Source organism: Notolepis coatsorum (assembly GCF_963971535.1).
Source record: "Notolepis coatsorum genome assembly, chromosome: 9".
NCBI classification, from domain to species: Eukaryota; Metazoa; Chordata; class Actinopteri; order Aulopiformes; family Paralepididae; genus Notolepis; species Notolepis coatsorum.
Genome location: NC_140173.1, coordinates 35046563 through 35067230, shown reverse-complemented (window position 1 = coordinate 35067230; position 20668 = coordinate 35046563). Strand labels below are relative to the sequence as shown.

Below are 20668 nucleotides of genomic sequence, written 5' to 3'. Positions count from 1 at the left end.
CCCCCCCCCCCCACCCCCCCCCCCCCCCCCCCCCCCCCAGTTAAAACATTTTTGCGGGTCCAAAATAAATGTTGTTGCAGGCATGTATCCCCCTCCCTACTTCCCATTTCCCCTTGTGGAAAGCACCTTATTGGATAACTGACATGCTGGTGGCTAAATGTTATATATAGCACCTTTTTAAGAAAGTATTTGACATATCAAACGCTGGTGCTGTTGAGTGTCTCCATGGTGATGTGTGATTGGGGGAGGGGCTTGTCTACGTGTGTATTATTGTAATGCCGGGATGATGTTCCTATGCAGGACGCCAGAGAGAAGTAGAGAGCTGCATATTATTATGCAAAATGTTTGCATGACGTCAGATTTGCACATTGTCTTCGTTCTTGTTCATTATGTACATAACTGAATACCAACACAAACGATTTTGTTTTTGTTTTTCAAATTTTTTTTCATGAACCAAAAAAAATATATATATATATATATATTAGGATGTACCTTTCAGAGGTAATGTTTCTGTTGAGAACTATTTTATTTTATTTTCTATCATGCACATTTTTAATGGACTCTCTCCAACCGTTCTGTACATGTATATATTGTATGTGTACAATAGCAATAGTGATATTTCTCAGTGTAAATGCATGTGTCTTACGTTACTTTTCACTTGGGATGCGTCATTGTCCATACTGGTATTGGCTATCAGGATCACGCCAAGCTAGTAGTAGTAGAGAATCTCCCCAATATTAAAATACAAGTCCAAAATAACATGTTACAAAGCAAGTCATTTTCCACATAGAAACCACGTTACATATCCCTGGTGTAGAGGTCCAGTCACCGCTCACTTAAGTCTTATTCTGTTGAGGAAAGGTACTTGGTATTAGCCAATACTGGGTGGATATGGAAGGTTTAGTATCAATAGTGTGTGGATATGGAAGGTTTAGTATCAATACTGGGTGGATATGGAAGGTTTAGTATCAATACTGGGTGGATATGGAAGGTTTAGTATCAATACTGGGTGGATATGGACGGTTTATTATCAAAACAGGGTGGATATGGAAGGTTTATTATCAATACTGTGTGGATATGGAAGGTTTAGTATCAATACTGGGTAGATATGGAAGGTTTATTATCAATACTGTGTGGATATGGAAGGTTTAGTATCAATACTGGGTAGATATGGAAGGTTTAGTATCAATACTGAGTGGATATGGAAGGTTTAGTATCAATACTGGGTAGATATGGAAGGTTTATTAATCAATACTGGGTGGATATGAAAGGTTTATCGATACAGGGTAGATATGGAAGGTTTATTATCAATACAGGGTGGATATGGAAGGTTTATTATCAATACAGGGTGGATATGGAATGTTTAGTATCAATACAGGATGGATATGGAAGGTTTAGTATCGATACAGGGTGGATATGGAAGGTTTAGTATCCATACTGAGTGGATATGGAAGGTTTAGTATCAATACTGGGTGGATATGGAAGGTTTAGTATCAATACTGGGTGGATATGGAAGGTTTAGTATCAATACTGGGTGGATATGGAAGGTTTAGTATCAATACTGGGTGGATATGGAAGGTTTAGTATCAAAACAGGTTGGATATGGAAGGTTTATTATCAATACAGGTTGGATATGGAAGGTTTAGTATCGATACAGGGTGGATATGGAAGGTTTAGTATCCATACTGAGTGGATATGAAAGGTTTAGTATCGATACAGGGTGGATATGGAAGGTTTAGTATCAATACTGGGTGGATATGGAAGGTTTAGTATCAATACTGGGTGGATATGGAAGGTTTAGTATCAATACTGAGTGGATATGGAAGGTTTAGTATCAAAACAGGTTGGATATGGAAGGTTTATTATCAATACAGGTTGGATATGGAAGGTTTATTATCAATACTGGGTGGATATTGTAATGGGAAATATTAAAGGACAAAACGATGAGCCGTTTACAAATCATTCTGAGTCATTATTTATAATAGAAAAGTTTATTTCACCGTGGCCACAATGAAAGGACAGTTTACAGACAGATACATCATGTTCACACATAATCGTCTGGCCGTAAAGTGACGAAGAGCTCTGGTCAGACGTAAATTAAATACACAGTTGTCAGACGTAACATAATACATCAGATATGATGATGAAAACAAACAAAAATGGTTCCCAGTCACTGGAAGCAACAACAACCTTGCTATGGCTGGGGAGATGTTGGTACATTGGAGTCTCTTAAAGAGACACACACACATTAACCAGTCAAGCTGGTCACACTGAAACAGTCAAGCTGTATAAAATGATATCTCAACACAGATCTATAATGACATGATAATATATTCCATGACAATATGGAAGGTTTAGTATCAATACAGGATGGATATGGAAGGTTTATTATCAAATCATGATGGATATTAGGGATGTTCGATATTGGCTTTTTTACCGATATACCGATATTATCCAACTCTTAATTTCCTATACCGATATCAACCGATACCGATATATGCAGGACCCCCCCCCAAAAAAACAATAATTTCAGGTAATTAACATTACATATCTCTTGTCGTGGAATTAACACAACATTATGCATACTTTTCACAATAAATAAAATAGGAATTTGTTCGTACTTGCTTGCCTGGGTAAAGAAAGGTTAAATAAATGTAAAAAAAAAAAAAAAACTTTTTTTTACCAATACCGATCATTTCCGATATTACATTTTAATGCCAATATCGGCCGATAATATCGGACATCCCTAGTGGATATGAAAGGTGTATTATCAATACAGTGGATATGGAAGGTTTAGTATAAAAACAGGATGGATATGGAAGGTTTATTCGGATATTGGTACATCCCTACTTATATATGGGCACTTCACCAAAAACAATGTTGATTTATTGTGCACACAGTCTCACACACATCCAATTTTTTTTTGCACACATTCATTTAGTTTGACATGTTATTGAGAGTAAATTAGTTTGAATACGGCCACCAGTGATGTCATCGGGGACATTGAATCCTTGTGTTGCATCCACACACTGCTTGATAAGGTAGCAGCCTCTATAAGACAAGGTATTGCTATTCTTTCATCTACATCACTGGTGGCCATATTCAAACCAACTGGAATACAGAAAACCTGACAACCTGGAGAGTGCGACTAGAACCTGGTTATGCCGCGCCGCCCAAGTACCGTACCATATGTTGTCTGTTCTGGATGGGCAGTAAGGAGGTTACTGCGGCACTACAGCACCTGCTGCCGAGTGGGGAGCGTCTCCAGGCAGCATCTGCTGGATCCAGGAGGTTATCCTCGGTGTGGAGGCGCCATGGACGCAACGCACATCCCCACCATCACTCCCGAAGAGAGACCTGAACCATGAGTTTTGGTAAAATAGTGCATAAGCATTACAACAACACCTACACTACCAGAACACCACACACCAGGGATCTCCCCAAACAGTAACAATTGTAATGCACTACTTTGTTATTATTAAGGACCACATTGAGAACTTTCCAACCAGTCAGTTTTACACTGGATCACATCCATTGTTTTGATTCTGTTGCCCAGTCTCCCATCATGTAGTACGCTGCATACACACACAGTAGTACACTGCATACACACACAGTATAGTACACTGCATACACACGGTGTAGTACGCTGCATACACACACAATAGTACACTATACACACACAGTAGTACACTGTATACACACAGTAGTACGCTGCATACACACACAGTAGTACGCTGAATACACACAGTGTAGTACCGTGCATACACACAGTGTAGTACGCTGCATACACACACTAGTATGCTGCATACACACAGTGTAGTACGCTGCATACACACACTAGTATGCTGCATACACACAGTGTAGTACGCTGCATACACACAGTGTAGTACGCTGCATACACACTGTAGTACGCTGCATACACACACTGTAGTACGCTGCATACACACACTAGTACGCTGCATACACACACTGTAGTACGCTGCATACACACACTGTAGTACACTGCATTCACACACAGTAGTACGCTGCATACACACAGTAGTACACTGCATACACACAGTAGTACGCTGCATACACACACAGTAGTACGCTGCATACACACACTGTAGTACACTGCATACACACACTGTAGTACACTGCATACACACACATTAGTACACTGCATACACACACAGTGTAGTATGCTGCATACACACAGTATAGTACTGTAAGATTCTGATCAAACTGGCCAGTATCACGTCTTCGTCTGTTTGGCTCTCCATCCAATTCCTCTGCGTTGTGTACTTTTAATGGTCCTGACGTCTCCGATACTGGTAGATAAGATCCTTATCTCCCCCCCGTTAGTGCAATCCATAAACCATAATACTTCTCCACTTCCGTAAGAATTCGACACTTCGACACTGTGAGATACCTTATGAGGAGAAGCGTTGTTTTATTGCTATAAACAGAACCTCATGTTATCAGATGTTATCAAATTGTATCGTCCTTGAAGAGTCTATTCTAATGATCTCTCGGTGTGTTCAGATTGTCCTTTTGTTATTCAGTCCAATAGTGGTCAGGCCTAGTCGTTAGCCTAAGACCATCCTCGTGGTAGCCGAAGCTACTGGTGATGTGCCATTCTCCCCCCCCCCCCCCCCTCTCTCTCAATGAGAGGAGAGAGTCTCTTCTGGTTTCTTCCCTCTTAGTCTCAGTCAGATTTTAGTCTGCTCAACACCCGGAAACACCGTTCGACTTATAGATGTTCGTCGTCGCAACGACGGCCCCGCCTTCTGGTTGTCATGTGACGTGTTGTCATGACAACTGCGTTTAACCTTTCACACATTAAAATGCAGTTTCATTCACTGTTGCATTAAGATGAACCTCTCTCCCTCCTGCTCTGGGAGAGTACACTCTAATCTCAGATGTTCTTCTAAGGAATTCATAACAAAACCCTCACTGACGCGGCCTGTGCCTGTGAAATCACTGGTTCCACCACGTCACCGTCTTCCATGCACATTTCAATCACCGTTTTAGCTGTGGTCATCTCTCCCCAATTTATACATCACATACATTGAAAAAGCACCGTTTTCTCTCAATCCCCCCTTGATTCTTATCACCCCTTCAGAATCATAAATCATTATTTGGTTTTTCAATTAATTATGCCAAAAATAGCCTGTGGTTGAAGCAAACCAACCTCGTCTCTCGTGCACAAGAAACGAAGACGGCCCACGGTCAACCCAGTGATCCTGCTGCCTGATGTCTGTTTGCGCCCCCCTTCGTGCACAAAGGGAACCGAAACCGACCACCAAAACCAACAACATCCAACGACTCATAACCATTGGAGCCCCCCTGTCTGCTCCCAATAATTATCCTGTTGTTCTACTGTTCTCCCTCTTATCTACCTTCTATATATATATATATCCTTCTATACATATATCTTATAATATATGAATCCTCCATTTATATCTCATACTCCTAATCAATGAACACAGGACTTCTCGCTGTTGTCTCGTCTCTCGATCTCCTGATTGACTCTGAAAGGAAGTCCCTGTTTGTTCATGGTTCACCGCCCGTGCTCTGTTGTTTCAAAACGCTCTCTAAACAGCGTCTCCGCCGGGAAGGCCCCTCCGATGTCCGCCTCGTTCTCCCCTGGGCAACACCGCCTGCGACCGCTGGACTCCGTCTCGTCGGTCATCTCCGCCCCATCGGTCATCCGCCCTGTCGGTCATCTTGGTTGAGGCTCATCTCCACCGCCGTCGGCCCTCTCTCTCGTCGTGGACGATCTGTGTACCAGGCTGCCGTGCCTGGCCCCTGCGGCTTCCTCCTCCTCCAGTCTGTCTCCTGGCCATCTCCATCGCTGTCGGTGTCATTCCCCCCTTGAAAGCAGAAACACAACACCGGCAGTCTTTCTGTACACTCGACCCTGTGTTTTCTATTAGTCTACCGTGGCTTTGGGCCTGCAGCTCGTTCTCTATATATTTTTTTCCTCTGCAAGCCCCTGCCGTGGCCACGCCCTTTCAGACTGTTGGACGGTGTGAGTGTCCTACAGCCCATGGCGCTATTTGTTCTCTATTAGTCCCCCACCTTCTCAACACCCATATCTAATCCTACAGGGCTGTTCCCTGTTTTGTTGTCTTCCGGCGTGACACCAGCAGCTAAACGATACCCACTCGGCGCTCTACGTTTGTCCCACGGTTGACCCCCAGCGCGCGCCAGTTCTTTCTGGTGACGTGTCCCCTCAAGACTCTGCCTATTTATTAGGTGTGAGAAGGCCCCACTGGAGATCGAACTCCCTCTTATTTCATAATTAAACTTATTTAATTAACCTGTATATCGATCTTATTATTATGATAATAACATACAACCGAGCATCGCTCTAACATACAACAGAGCAGGTTGGTTCCCTGCTCCTAACTCACATACGTACTCGTACTATCATCTAACATACAACAGAGCTGTCCGTCGCCCTATACCCTACGGGGCTGTCTACCGTCGCCCTGGAGCTGTCACCGTTGCTCTATACCCTACGGGGCTGTCTACCATCGCCCTGGAGCTGTCACCGTCGCTCTATACCCTACGGGGCTGTCTACCATCGCCCTGGAGCTGTCACCGTCGCTCTATACCCTACGGGGCTGTCTACCATCGCCCTGGAGCTGTCACCGTCGCTCTATACCCTACGGGGCTGTCTACCGTCGCCCTGGAGCTGTCCCGTCGCTCTATATACCCTACGGGGCGGTCTACCGTCGCCCTGGAGCTGTCCCGTCGCTCTATATACCCTACGGGGCGGTCTACCGTCGCCCTGGAGCTGTCCCGTCGCTCTATACCACACTTTGAGTTCCTTTACAAAGTTCTCACATACACCACCGTGTATACACACAAGCAGTTGGTAATTTTGAAAAAATTCAACTCCTTAATTAACTTAAACTCTACATATTCGCCTATGGGTAATGGAAACTCCCCAGCACTACCCCCCCCCCCCCCTCCGCAATTAAACTCCTTAATTGAATTAAACTCTAAATATTCCCCTATGGGTAATGGAAACTCCCCAGCACTACCCCCCCCCCCCTCCGCAATTAAACTCCTTAATTGAATTAAACTCTAAATATTCCCCTATGGGTAATGGAAACTCCCCAGCACTACCCCCCCCCCCCCTCCGCAATTAAACTCCTTAATTGAATTAAACTCTAAATATTCCCCTATGGGTAATGGAAACTCCCCAGCACTACCCCCCCCCCCCCCCCTCCGCCACTAGGTGGCGACCTACTCCTCCATTTGCCTGTATTATCCCACTGCCCCCCTAGATGGCGGCCAAAACTCAGTCTAGAGGATTGTAGGTGACGTGTCACTTCCTGATTCTAAACCCATCGTGGCTCTGCGGCCATTTTGACTCGGTGCAAATGGCTACTCTCTCAACAAACGGCCGCTGCCCTTCCTTCCAAGGCCTGAAAACACCGCTGTTTTTCCTCTCTTTCCTATCCATTATCAGGGGACGCTTTCTCAGACTAATACTCTTGCCTGATCGGACATAATACACACTGGTACAATCTCCTTTCGACTTTCCTTCTGTTATGAAAACAGTCCCGCCATAACAATTTTTCGATCTGATTCAAGCGCCCCCCCCCCCCCCTTTCCTCATCTCGCATTTACCCTCCTTAAACCAAAACTGTGCAGCCTGCCTCATTTGCTTTTCATTCTCTGTAGATAACACCCTCGATTTTCACCATGGCTCTCTGCTCATATTATTACAGCTGGCATTCTCTCTCTGTGTCAAACTAGAAATGTTTACGTTTACGGATTCACTATCTGTTCGTTTTTATTTGGCTATAAAATCAAAACAACCGTGTGCACAGTGAACTCACATTTTTGATCGGAGCGCTGTTTCCCCTACAGCGCTGGTTCGCCTCCAGACCGCTCGACTCGCCGCTCTCTCCCAGGGCTGGCCGGCCTTGCTTCGATCATGATTCTCCCACACATTGATGACTGTTGTCCACTGTCGCCCCATTATTGAAAAAGTCTTTATCCGTTGTTCTTATCTCTTGCAAATCCGGCTGTCATCAACAACCAACTGTTCCCGTTGTTTTAATCTCTTGCAAATCCGGGTCCCAACGGCATCAACTGTAAGATTCTGATCAAACTGGCCAGTATCACGTCTTCGTCTGTTTGGCTCTCCATCCAATTCCTCTGCGTTGTGTACTTTTAATGGTCCTGACGTCTCCGATACTGGTAGATAAGATCCTTATCTCCCCCCCGTTAGTGCAATCCATAAACCATAATACTTCTCCACTTCCGTAAGAATTCGACACTTCGACACTGTGAGATACCTTATGAGGAGAAGCGTTGTTTTATTGCTATAAACAGAACCTCATGTTATCAGATGTTATCAAATTGTATCGTCCTTGAAGAGTCTATTCTAATGATCTCTCGGTGTGTTCAGATTGTCCTTTTGTTATTCAGTCCAATAGTGGTCAGGCCTAGTCGTTAGCCTAAGACCATCCTCGTGGTAGCCGAAGCTACTGGTGATGTGCCATTCTCCCCCCCCCCCCCCTCTCTCTCAATGAGAGGAGAGAGTCTCTTCTGGTTTCTTCCCTCTTAGTCTCAGTCAGATTTTAGTCTGCTCAACACCCGGAAACACCGTTCGACTTATAGATGTTCGTCGTCGCAACGACGGCCCCGCCTTCTGGTTGTCATGTGACGTGTTGTCATGACAACTGCGTTTAACCTTTCACACATTAAAATGCAGTTTCATTCACTGTTGCATTAAGATGAACCTCTCTCCCTCCTGCTCTGGGAGAGTACACTCTAATCTCAGATGTTCTTCTAAGGAATTCATAACAAAACCCTCACTGACGCGGCCTGTGCCTGTGAAATCACTGGTTCCACCACCGTCACCGTCTTCCATGCACATTTCAATCACCGTTTTAGCTGTGGTCATCTCTCCCCAATTTATACATCACATACATTGAAAAAGCACCGTTTTCTCTCAGTACGCTGCATACACACAGTGTAGTACCCTGCATACACACAAATTCCGGAAAATGTAAATGGTGCTTTTATATAACGCTTTTATCCAAAGCACTTTGCAATTTTGTTCCTCACATTCACCCATTCACTCACACATTCACACACCGATGGGCGGAGGCGACCATGCAAGGTGCCAACCGGCACATCGGGAGCAATTAAGAGTTGAATGTCTTGCTCAAGGACACTTCGACACGCTGCCCAGGAGGAGTGGGAATCGAATCGGGAACCTTCCGACTATTAGACGACCGCTCTACCTCCTGAGCCACTGTCGCCCTGACTGATGGCCATGCTCTTGCGTACTAAACATAAATGTACCTCTCTTAGCCCATAGCTTCATATCTGTTAATGTCCTGTTAATGCTCTCCATTTCCAAGAGAGGCTTTGCACAGAATGTTTGTATAGCTGTCCTTCCAACATGGCTCCCTGTAACCATCGGTAACCACTTTCAAAAAAGTGGTGGAGGTAGTGGTTGTGGAGGGACTGGTTGTGGAGGTAGTGGTTGTGGAGGTAGTGGTTGTGGAGGTAGTGGTTGTGGAGGTAGTGGTTGTGGAGGTAGTGGTTGTGGACGTTGTGGTTGTGGAGGTAGTGGTTGTGGAGGTAGTTGTTGTGGAGGTAGTGGTTGTGGAGGTAGTGGTTGTGGAGGTAGTGGTTGTGGAGAGAGTGGTTGTGGAGGTAGAGGTAGTGGTTGTGGAGAGAGTGGTTTTGGAGGTTGTGGTTGTCGAGGTTGTGGAGGTAGTGGTTGTGGAGGTAGTGGTTGTGGACGTTGTGGTTGTGGAGGGATTGGTTGTGGAGGTAGTTGTTGTGGAGGTAGTGGTTGTGGATGTAGTGGTTGTGGAAGTAGTGGTTGTGGAGAGAGTGGTTGTGGAGGTAGTTGTTGTGGAGGTAGTGGTTGTGGAGGTAGTGGTTGTGGAGAGAGTGGTTGTGGAGAGAGTGGTTGTGGAGTTAGTGGTTGTGGAGGTAGTGGTTGTGGAGAGAGTGGTTGTCGAGGTTGTGGATAGAGTGGTTGTGGAGGTAGTGGTTGTGGAGAGAGTGGTTGTCGAGGTAGTGGTTGTGGAGGTACTGGTTGTGGAGAGAGTGGTTGTTGAGGTAGTGGTTGTCGAGGTTGTGGAGGTAGTGCTTGTGGAGAGAGTGGTTGTGGAGGTAGAGGTAGTGGATATACTGGTTGTAGAGGTAGTAGTTGTGGGGGTAGTGGTTGTGGAGGTAGTGGTTGTAGAGGTAGTGGTTGGAGGTAGTGGTTGTGGAGGTAGTGGTTGTGGAGGTAGTGGTCGTGGAGGTAGTGGTTGTGGAGGTAGTGGTTGTGGAGGTAGTGGTTGTGGAGAGACTGGTTGTGGAGAGACTGGTTGTTGAGGTAGTGGTTGTGGAGGTAGTGGTTGTGGAGAGACTGGTTGTGGAGAGACTGGTTGTTGTGGTACTGGTTGTTGAGGTAGTGGTTGTGGAGGTTGTGGAGGTACTGGTTGTGGAGAGACTGGTTGTTGAGGTAGTTGTTGTGGAGGTTGTGGTTGTGGAGGTAGTGGTTGTGGAGGTAGTGGTTGTGGAGGTAGTGGTTGTTGAGGTTGTGGAGGTAGTGGTTGTGGAGGTAGTGGTTGTCGAGGTAGTGGTTGTCGAGGTTGTGGAGGTAGTGGTTGTGGAGGTAGTGGTTGTTGAGGTAGTGGTTGTCGAGGTTATGGAATTAGTGGTTGTGGAGGTAGTGGTTGTGGAGGTAGTTGTTGTGGACATAGTGGTTGTGGAAGGACTGATTATCCAATGTACATATTTCTGTTATGAAAAAATTATGAATTGGAAAGGTTATCATATATATGAATTTACTTGTGTAGCAACCTGAATATGTCTGGCTGTTATTCAGGTTGGCTAACGTAATCTTTTGCATTCCCTGTGTTCACAAGGACGTTGTAACCAGTTGTCCGCTCTTGATCATACCTGTCCGGACATGGACAATTAACGTGCGGGTCTCTTTGATCACCCCTCCCTGAATATTGACTATTAACTTGCTGCCCTTTGATCCTCCTCTTCTAAACTTGCGCGTTTCATAGCGGGACAGGACTACAGGTGCCGGCAGGGGGCGGTGGTGGAAGGCTGGGCAGGAAGGAGACCAGGGGCGAGGAAGGAGGAGTTCAACGTGGAGCGCAACACAGAGGAAGACTCTCTTCGGCGTTCGACTCAGACGAGGAAGGACGTCGACAACGGGGAGCACCAGAGAAGCGAGCGTGCAAGGAATAGACTCTGCTACCAAACGGGTTATTCCAGAAATACATGCGCTAGTTGAGCGTTTGATTAATGCGCCGGATAAAGGAACAGACTGCTACAAAACGGGTTATTCCAGAAATATCTGCGGTAGCCTAGCGTTTGGTTCATGGGCCAGAGACACTGTGCAGGCTTCACCCGGCGAGGAGAGCCGAAGACCAGGTGATAGATATTGGTCACCTTGCGGTAGCTGTGTATATAGGCGTCATAGTAGGAGGGTTCAATACAGGCACGTTGGAACTTTAAATCGGTAGGGGGTGCGGCCTTTGAGATTTTCTTTTGCGCAGTGGAGAAAAACAGAGTCGGGACACATTTCCTTTAGTCTAGCCTGTACCCGCCAGACGTTGCTGGCCCCGTCAAAACCGTATCCTATCAGCCTCTCCATGGGCAGGTCGAGGCGTAAAAGAATGTCTTTTATACACAAAAACAGCGTCTCGGCTGTTGTGTCTGGGCCGGGCATTGTAAAAACCCCAAAAGAAGTTCTGAGCTTCCAAGTTGTCATCGGCGAACTGTATATTACACGAGAATTGTTCTTTTCCAGTGACATCAGTGGTTCCGTCAGCGCTCAAGCCAAAGAATGGGCTTTTGGATGCTTTGCCTCTAATTTTTCGCTGAATATCATGGGCAAACAGCTGTAAGATTTCGTTTTGGATGTTGTTGGACATCCAGTTGTCTCTCTTTTGGAGCCAATTCTTCAACTCGGGATCAGACTCGGTGCGCACTCTTTCCATCATCAGCTGCCATAACACCCCATCCCTATTTGCATCACCCCTCAGTGGAAGCCCCTGGCGCCCGAGGGGGGGTATAGGGGAACAGACTCTGTTAACTCTTCAATACCTGATGCTGAGGCTGAACCTGTCGTCTCTGTCTCTCTCTGACGTTTATCAGATTTAGTGGGACTGTCACTGGGACCGGCGGGACGTTTCCAAAATAAATCTGATATTTTTCTTTTCTGCGAGTGAGACATTCTGTGCTAGCAAAGTCTGACTACTAGCTAAATCTGATATTTTTCTTTTCTGCGAGTGAGACATTCTGTGCTAGCAAAGTCTGACTACTAGCTAAAATCGACTGACTGCGCAAGCACTGCATCACAGTAGCTCAGTGGTTCGTGGCGTGTGGGAAGGGCGGGAGACGGGAGGTGAATACAATTAGTTGTTTCACCTGTCATTCAATCAGTCTGTGACAGTCTGTCATCACTCGAAAATCTACTCTGCTGCAATCTTGTCGGTTTTACACGTATGATTGTGTATGTACAGTAGTGTAATGAATGAATGAAAACTTGGAGAATGGCTACAATACAGTACGGCTCAATACACACAATATTAAAATGGTGAAGTGCTTTGAGCAGGATAAACTTATAATATACAGTGTTACAGTTATACAGTTACAGTATATAATACTGCCGCACCCCCCCTTCCAACGTGCCTGGTTCAATACGACCCACAGTTTAGCTGTGTTTAGGCGAGCACCACAGTTTAGCACACGCAACGGCTCCCCTCTTCAGCCGAGCAGAGGACGCCACTACACTGCACGCTCCTCCAGCCTCTTCAAGCCGTTGCCAACAGCACCTGCCCCAGCATCCACCCCGCCCCGCTGGCTGTTATCGCGGGATCTCCGTCGGCCATCTTAGCACCCGGACTAGCGGTGCTGGGTTTGGGCCCACCATCTTGGATAAGTAGCAGTGTGTTGAAACGTGTTCAGTAGACAGTACACTGTGTGGAGCGAGCTTTATAAGAGTGAAGATAAACAGTGCTTTGAATGCACACTGGAGAGCAGTGTAAAAGGGGCGCCCCAACCATTACAGCCGACTTTATATAGGAGTTTATGTGCTAAATGTGGGCCCATTGTTAATTTCTTTTGAGTGTAATAATATGTGTGTTCCTTTATAAAATTCCCGTTCAGTAACCCCTTTTAACTCTTCCCTTTTCCTCCCCTCTCTCCCCACCTATCGAGTAGTGAAACGGTATATATAAACCCTTAAAGGGAAGGTCTTGTTACTGTGTCTAGCCTAGTGTGGGAAGAGCTTTGCTCATGGTTGTGTAAGCGGGAAGAGCTTTGCTCATGGTTGTGTAAGCGGGAAGAGCTTTGCTCACGGTGCCTTTTGATAACAGTATAATGGTTGTAGTTGGGTTGAGAACCAAATGTTTCACTAAACAAATACTGAACGGGAGCACTGTGTGTGTGTCTGTTACTGAGTATGTTGCCTTAACCATTTTCTGCTCGGGTAATGCTCATCATTATTTAACCCTTCCCCACCCCTGTTTCTAGTTCATGGTTAACGGTCTCTACAGGTCATTAAGGAAGGGTACTGCTTTGGGGAGCGAAAACCTTATTCATCGTACTGCCATCAGGTGTGGGAGGGATCAGGAAATATTGGGGGAAGTGGGGGTGTGTGGGGAGCTACTGCTGATCACCCTGGAAGGCAAGAAGGACCAGAGTACCATCCCTAGGTCAGTGAATCCTAGGCCCCATCCGCTCCTGCTGCTCGACCTCCATTTCGACATTCCTGGCCTAAAGACGGGGGTCCAGCTAGACTCGGCTCTGCTGCATCCCGCTACCAGGTGGCCGTGTACAACCACTCCCATAAAGCAGGGATAATCCACCCTGCTACACGTGTATTGACCCTATAAACAATTTAGAATAGGTAAGGTTTTGCACACTCAGACGAGACCGATATCTGGTCTGGCTCATGGACCCTTTGTGCTTTTCTATTCCCCTATTCTTATATTTTATTGATGATGCTGCTTGCATGGCCGAGGAACCAAGACCAAATAATTTCATTTTGTATGCTGTAAAAAAAGAATATTACCGACGTGGCATTGAATTATCTAAATCTAATGTGCAAAATAAAACATTTTCAGTAACTTTTATGTGTGCTTTTAGACTTTATGCAGAATCGTTCTTTTATTTTGAAAAGACGCGACCGGAAGTCTCTGTGTTGTGGTTGCTCGCTGGCGGAGCAGACAGTGTGTTACCAGCGGACGGTTTCTTCTCGTCTCTAACATAATACTGGTTGACTTGTACACACGGTGAGTAGTAACGTTATTAAACATGTCTAACACGACAGAAGCTAACGTTACACTTAAACCAGTCACAGTGAAATCACAGTCGCTGCCAGACAGTCAGATGTTACACCGCTGTGCCTCTAGCGCCAGCTGATGACCAGGTAGCGAACTTAGAGCGGCAAGTTTGAAAGAAAGGCTAACATTATAAACATGATGATAACAGGCAGCTACTAGACTGATCTGTGTCTCTTGTTAACATGATAAACATAAACATGATAACAGGCAGCTACTAGACTGATCTGTGTCTCTTGTTAACATGATAACCATGATGATAACAGGCAGCTACTAGACTGATCTGTGTCTCTTGTTAACATGATAAACATAATGATAACAGGCAGCTACTAGACTGATCTGTGTCTCTTGTTAACATGATAAACATAATGATAACAGGCAGCTACTAGACTGATCTGTGTCTCTTGTTAACATGATAAACATAATGATAACAGGCAGCTACTAGACTGATCTGTGTCTCTTGTTAACATGATAAACATAATGATAATGATAACAGGCAGCTACTAGACTGATCTGTGTCTCTTGTTAACATGATAAACATGATGATAACAGGCAGCTACTAGACTGATCTGTGTCTCTTGTTAACATGATAAACATAATGATAACAGGCAGCTACTAGACTGATCTGTGTCTCTTGTTAACATGATAAACATAATGATAATGATAACAGGCAGCTACTAGACTGATCTGTGTCTCTTGTTAACATGATAAACATGATGATAACAGGCAGCTACTAGACTGATCTGTGTCTCTTGTTAACATGATAAACATGATGATAACAGGCAGCTACTAGACTGATCTGTGTCTCTTGTTAACATGATAAACATAATGATAACAGGCAGCTACTAGACTGATCTGTGTCTCTTGTTAACATGATAAACATAATGATAACAGGCAGCTACTAGACTGATCTGTGTCTCTTGTTAACATGATAAACATGATGATAACAGGCAGCTACTAGACTGATCTGTGTCTCTTGTTAACATGATAAACATAATGATAACAGGCAGCTACTAGACTGATCTGTGTCTCTTGTTAACATGATAAACATAATGATAATGATAACAGGCAGCTACTAGACTGATCTGTGTCTCTTGTTAACATGATAAACATGATGATAACAGGCAGCTACTAGACTGATCTGTGTCTCTTGTTAACATGATAAACATGATGATAACAGGCAGCTACTAGACTGATCTGTGTCTCTTGTTAACATGATAAACATAATGATAACAGGCAGCTACTAGACTGATCTGTGTCTCTTGTTAACATGATACACATAATGATAATGATAACAGGCAGCTACTAGACTGATCTGTGTCTCTTGTTAACATGATAAACATGATGATAACAGGCAGCTACTAGACTGATCTGTGTCTCTTGTTAACATGATAACCATGATGATAACAGGCAGCTACTAGACTGATCTGTGTCTCTTGTTAACATGATAAACATAATGATAACAGGCAGCTACTAGACTGATCTGTGTCTCTTGTTAACATGATAAACATAATGATAACAGGCAGCTACTAGACTGATCTGTGTCTCTTGTTAACATGATAAACATAATGATAACAGGCAGCTACTAGACTGATCTGTGTCTCTTGTTAACATGATAAACATAATGATAATGATAACAGGCAGCTACTAGACTGATCTGTGTCTCTTGTTAACATGATAAACATGATGATAACAGGCAGCTACTAGACTGATCTGTGTCTCTTGTTAACATGATAAACATAATGATAACAGGCAGCTACTAGACTGATCTGTGTCTCTTGTTAACATGATAAACATAATGATAATGATAACAGGCAGCTACTAGACTGATCTGTGTCTCTTGTTAACATGATAAACATGATGATAACAGGCAGCTACTAGACTGATCTGTGTCTCTTGTTAACATGATAAACATGATGATAACAGGCAGCTACTAGACTGATCTGTGTCTCTTGTTAACATGATAAACATAATGATAACAGGCAGCTACTAGACTGATCTGTGTCTCTTGTTAACATGATAAACATAATGATAACAGGCAGCTACTAGACTGATCTGTGTCTCTTGTTAACATGATAAACATGATGATAACAGGCAGCTACTAGACTGATCTGTGTCTCTTGTTAACATGATAAACATAATGATAACAGGCAGCTACTAGACTGATCTGTGTCTCTTGTTAACATGATAAACATAATGATAATGATAACAGGCAGCTACTAGACTGATCTGTGTCTCTTGTTAACATGATAAACATGATGATAACAGGCAGCTACTAGACTGATCTGTGTCTCTTGTTAACATGATAAACATGATGATAACAGGCAGCTACTAGACTGATCTGTGTCTCTTGTTAACATGATAAACATAATGATAACAGGCAGCTACTAGACTGATCTGTGTCTCTTGTTAACATGATACACATAATGATAACAGGCAGCTACTAGACTGATCTGTGTCTCTTGTTAACATGATAAACATAATGATAACAGGCAGCTACTAGACTGATCTGTGTCTCTTGTTAACATGATAAACATAATGATAACAGGCAGCTACTAGACTGATCTGTGTCTCTTGTTAACATGATAAACATAATGATAATGATAACAGGCAGCTACTAGACTGATCTGTGTCTCTTGTTAACATGATAAACATAATGATAACAGGCAGCTACTAGACTGATCTGTGTCTCTTGTTAACATGATAAACATAATGATAACAGGCAGCTCTGTTTCTCTTGTTAACATGATCAACATAAACATGGCAGGCAGCTATTGGGCTGCCCTGTTTCTCTTGCTAACATGATAAACATAAACATTGCAGACAGCTACTGGGCTGCCCTGTTTCTCTTGCTATTTAGGTGACCCAATCATCTGGCCTTTTGCTGACTGTTCAAATGTACCCGCTAATGCATCAGTGCAACATCTTACGCAGGTCCTGAATCCTGATGTGTATCAACAATACCATTCTAAAAAGACCCAAGTGTATTTCCTGTTGCAATGTTTGCTAAATGCAATAACTGTCAGGAAATACACTTGGGTCCAAACTGTTTGCTAGCAACAGAATTCTAGTGAAACCGTCTATTGTCTTACTGTCTGGTGCACTGTTTCCCTACAGATGATTCGCAGAACTAGAACCGCAAAAGTCTATAAGGAAGCGGAGAATTCAGACGAGGACACAGACCTGTGAGTGGTCTATTCTATTACTCCCTATTCTATTCCATCCCTGGTGGCACATTTTGGTTGTGTGTATTAGGATATGAATCAGAACTCGTTGGTGTATTATTGCCTATCGATTCTATCATGTTCTGTTCTATATGGTACGCCTATGTTATCTTATTGTTTTCTGTCCTTGATGACAGTATTTTTTTCCCCACAATGTTTTTATTTCCATTTTTCAGTTCTTTTCACAACTTTTTTTTTTTTTTATTACATTAAACAGTTCACAAGACAAACACCTGCATCATTTCGGTTATGTTCCCTTTAATTTTTTTATTTATTTTATATAAATACACAGGACATACATTTGAAATAATATTTTGGCCTCTCCCATTTTAACCCGCCTAGGTAATCCTCTATCCTCCATTCAAAACATGAATGTCCTACAGCACTAAAAGTATTTCCCAAGGCTGTCCCCTGGCAAATATGCCGGTATTATCTAACCCCCCCCCCCCAAATTTGTCTTCCCACTTCCACCCCCCCCCCCTTGATGACAGTATTTGATTGTGTGCGTACGCCTATAGATTTGTTTTCTATTCCATTCTGCTCCGTATGGTATCCCTTTTTATTCTCCCACCCAGCTCCTTCTCCCAGATTGAGAGGAGTGATGATGATGAGGAGGAGGGTGAGGAATGGAAACCCTCGGAGGCCAAGGTCTCCAAGAAGACCACCACAGATGCCCCTGCAGCCGGAGAGAAGAAGGCAGCCTCCAAGAGACCACCTGCTAAGCCCAAGGAGCCCAAACCACCCAAGGAGCCCAAAGCACCCAAACCACCCAAACCACCCAAACCACCCAAGGAGCCCAAACCACCCAAGGAGCCCAAACCACCCAAACCACCCAAAGCACCCAAAGCTCCCAAGGCGCCCAGTGAACCCAAGCCCAGAGCACCACGTAAACCCAGGGTCCCTAAAGCCGCTGGCGCCTCCGGGGCAATGGCTGGCAATAAGAGGAAAGCAATGGACGGAGGAGTGGAGGACGGAGGGAGAGATACGGCAGTAGAGGAGGAGAGTGGAGTCAGGACCAAGGATGAGGTAAGATACTGTATATTCACTCTCGCTCACAAACACATGCATGCATTCACACGCACACACACACACACACACGTGACGCACGAATGAACACATACCCTACTGTCAGTCTGGGGAGGGTGTAGACTACCCTACTGTCAGTCTGGGGAGGGTGTAGACTACCCTACTGTCGGTCTGGGGAGGGTGTAGACTACCCTACTGTCAGTCTGGGGAGGGTGTAGACTACCCTACTGTCAGTCTGGGGAGGGTGTAGACTACCCTACTGTCAGTCTGGGGAGGGTGTAGACTACCCTACTGTCGGTCTGTGGAGGGTGTAGACTACCCTACTATTGGTCTGGGGAGGGTGTAGACTACCCTACTGTCAGTCTGGGGAGGGTGTAGACTACCCTACTGTCAGTCTGGGGAGGGTGTAGACTACCCTACTGTCGGTCTGGGGAGGGTGTAGCCTACTGTCGGTCTGGGGAGGGTGTAGACTACCCTACTGTTGGTCTGGGGAGGGTGTAGACTACCCTACTGTCGGTCTGGGGAGGGTGTAGACTACCCTACTGTCAGTCTGGGGAGGGTGTAGACTACCCTACTGTCGGTCTGGGGAGGGTGTAGACTACCCTACTGTCGGTCTGGGGAGGGTGTAGACTACCCTACTGTCGGTCTGGGGAGGGTGTAGACTACTCTACTGTCGGTCTGGGGAGGGTGTAGACTACTCTACTGTCATTCTGGGGAGGGTGTAGACTACCCTACTGTCTGTCTGGGGAGGGTGTAGACTACCCTACTGTCATTCTGGGGAGGGTGTAGACTACCCTACTGTCTGTCTGGGGAGGGTGTAGACTACCCTACTGTTGGTCTGTGGAGGGTGTAGACGACCCTACTGTTGGTCTGGGGAGGGTGTAGACTACCCTACTGTCTGTCTGGGGAGGGTGTAGACTACCCTACTGTTGGTCTGTGGAGGGTGTAGACGACCCTACTGTTGGTCTGTGGAGGGTGTAGACTACCTTACTGTCAGTCTGGGGAGGGTGTAGACTACCCTACTGTCGGTCTGGGGAGGGTGTAGACTACCCTACTGTCGGTCTGGGGAGGGTGTAGACTACCCTACTGTTGGTCTGTGGAGGGTGTAGACTACCCTACTGTCTGTCTGGGGAGGGTGTAGACTACCCTACTGTTGGTCTGTGGAGGGTGTAGACTACCCTACTGTCAGTCTGGGGAGGGTGTAGACTACCTTACTGTCTGTCTGGGGAGGGTGTAGACTACCCTACTGTTGGTCTGTGGAGGGTGTAGACTACCCTACTGTCTGTCTGGGGAGGGTGTAGACTACCCTACTGTCGGTCTGGGGAGGGTGTAGACTACCCTACTGTCGGTCTGGGGAGGGTGTAGACTACCCTACTGTCGTTCTGGGGAGGGTGTAGACTACCCTACTGTCGGTCTGGGGAGGGTATAGACTACCCTACTGTCGGTCTGGGGAGGGTGTAGACTACCTTACTGTCAGTCTGGGGAGGGTGTAGACTACCCTACTGTCGGTTTGGGGAGGGTGTAGACTACCCTACTGTCAGTCTGGGGATGGTGTAGACCTCTACACTGCCCAGTGCTTAGAACTCTACACTACCCAGTGCTTAGACCACTACACTACCCAGTGCTTAGAACTCTACACTACCCAGTGTTTAGACCTCTACACTACCCAGTGCTTAGACCTCTACACTACCCAGTGTTTAGACCTCTACACTACCCAGTGCTTAGACCTCTACACTACCCAGTGTGTAACTGAGGGGTACAATTCCCTGACTGTATTAATCAAGTACTGATATCATTAAATCACTACCGTCTATGTACTCCTGGCCAATACTGTACATAAGTATATTAGATTAGAACACTCCAACAATAACACGGTTTTCCACACAAAATACTCGTTTACAATATTTATTACATAAAAGGGATATTAGGTTACAGTACTTTGGTCACTTGGGATGCGCTTATAAGGCAAATAGAATGTGCAGGCAAATCAATAGTGAATATTAAGAATTATCTCTATGGTTATTCTGGGATAGGGGGTACTACCGGTTGTAAGCCAGCAGAGGGAGGCAAATCTCTAGGCAAGTCAATGGTTCACAGAGG

General features: G+C 45.1%; 1 protein-coding gene across 1 annotated transcript in view; it reads left to right on the top strand.

Moving 5' to 3' along the window:
- Nucleotides 1-14190: 14190 nt before the first annotated feature.
- The window catches only part of LOC311234582 (S1 RNA-binding domain-containing protein 1-like), a gene marked incomplete at its 3' end in the record, with an annotated part of 152320 nt that continues 145842 nt past the window's right edge, over nt 14191-20668 (top strand). The window contains exons 1-3 of the mRNA XM_084321829.1: nt 14191-14270; nt 17436-17503; nt 18118-18568. Coding sequence (XP_084177955.1) covers nt 17436-17503; nt 18118-18568 — 519 coding nt within the window. The 5' untranslated portion in view covers nt 14191-14270. The remainder of the gene's footprint in view (nt 14271-17435; nt 17504-18117; nt 18569-20668) is intronic.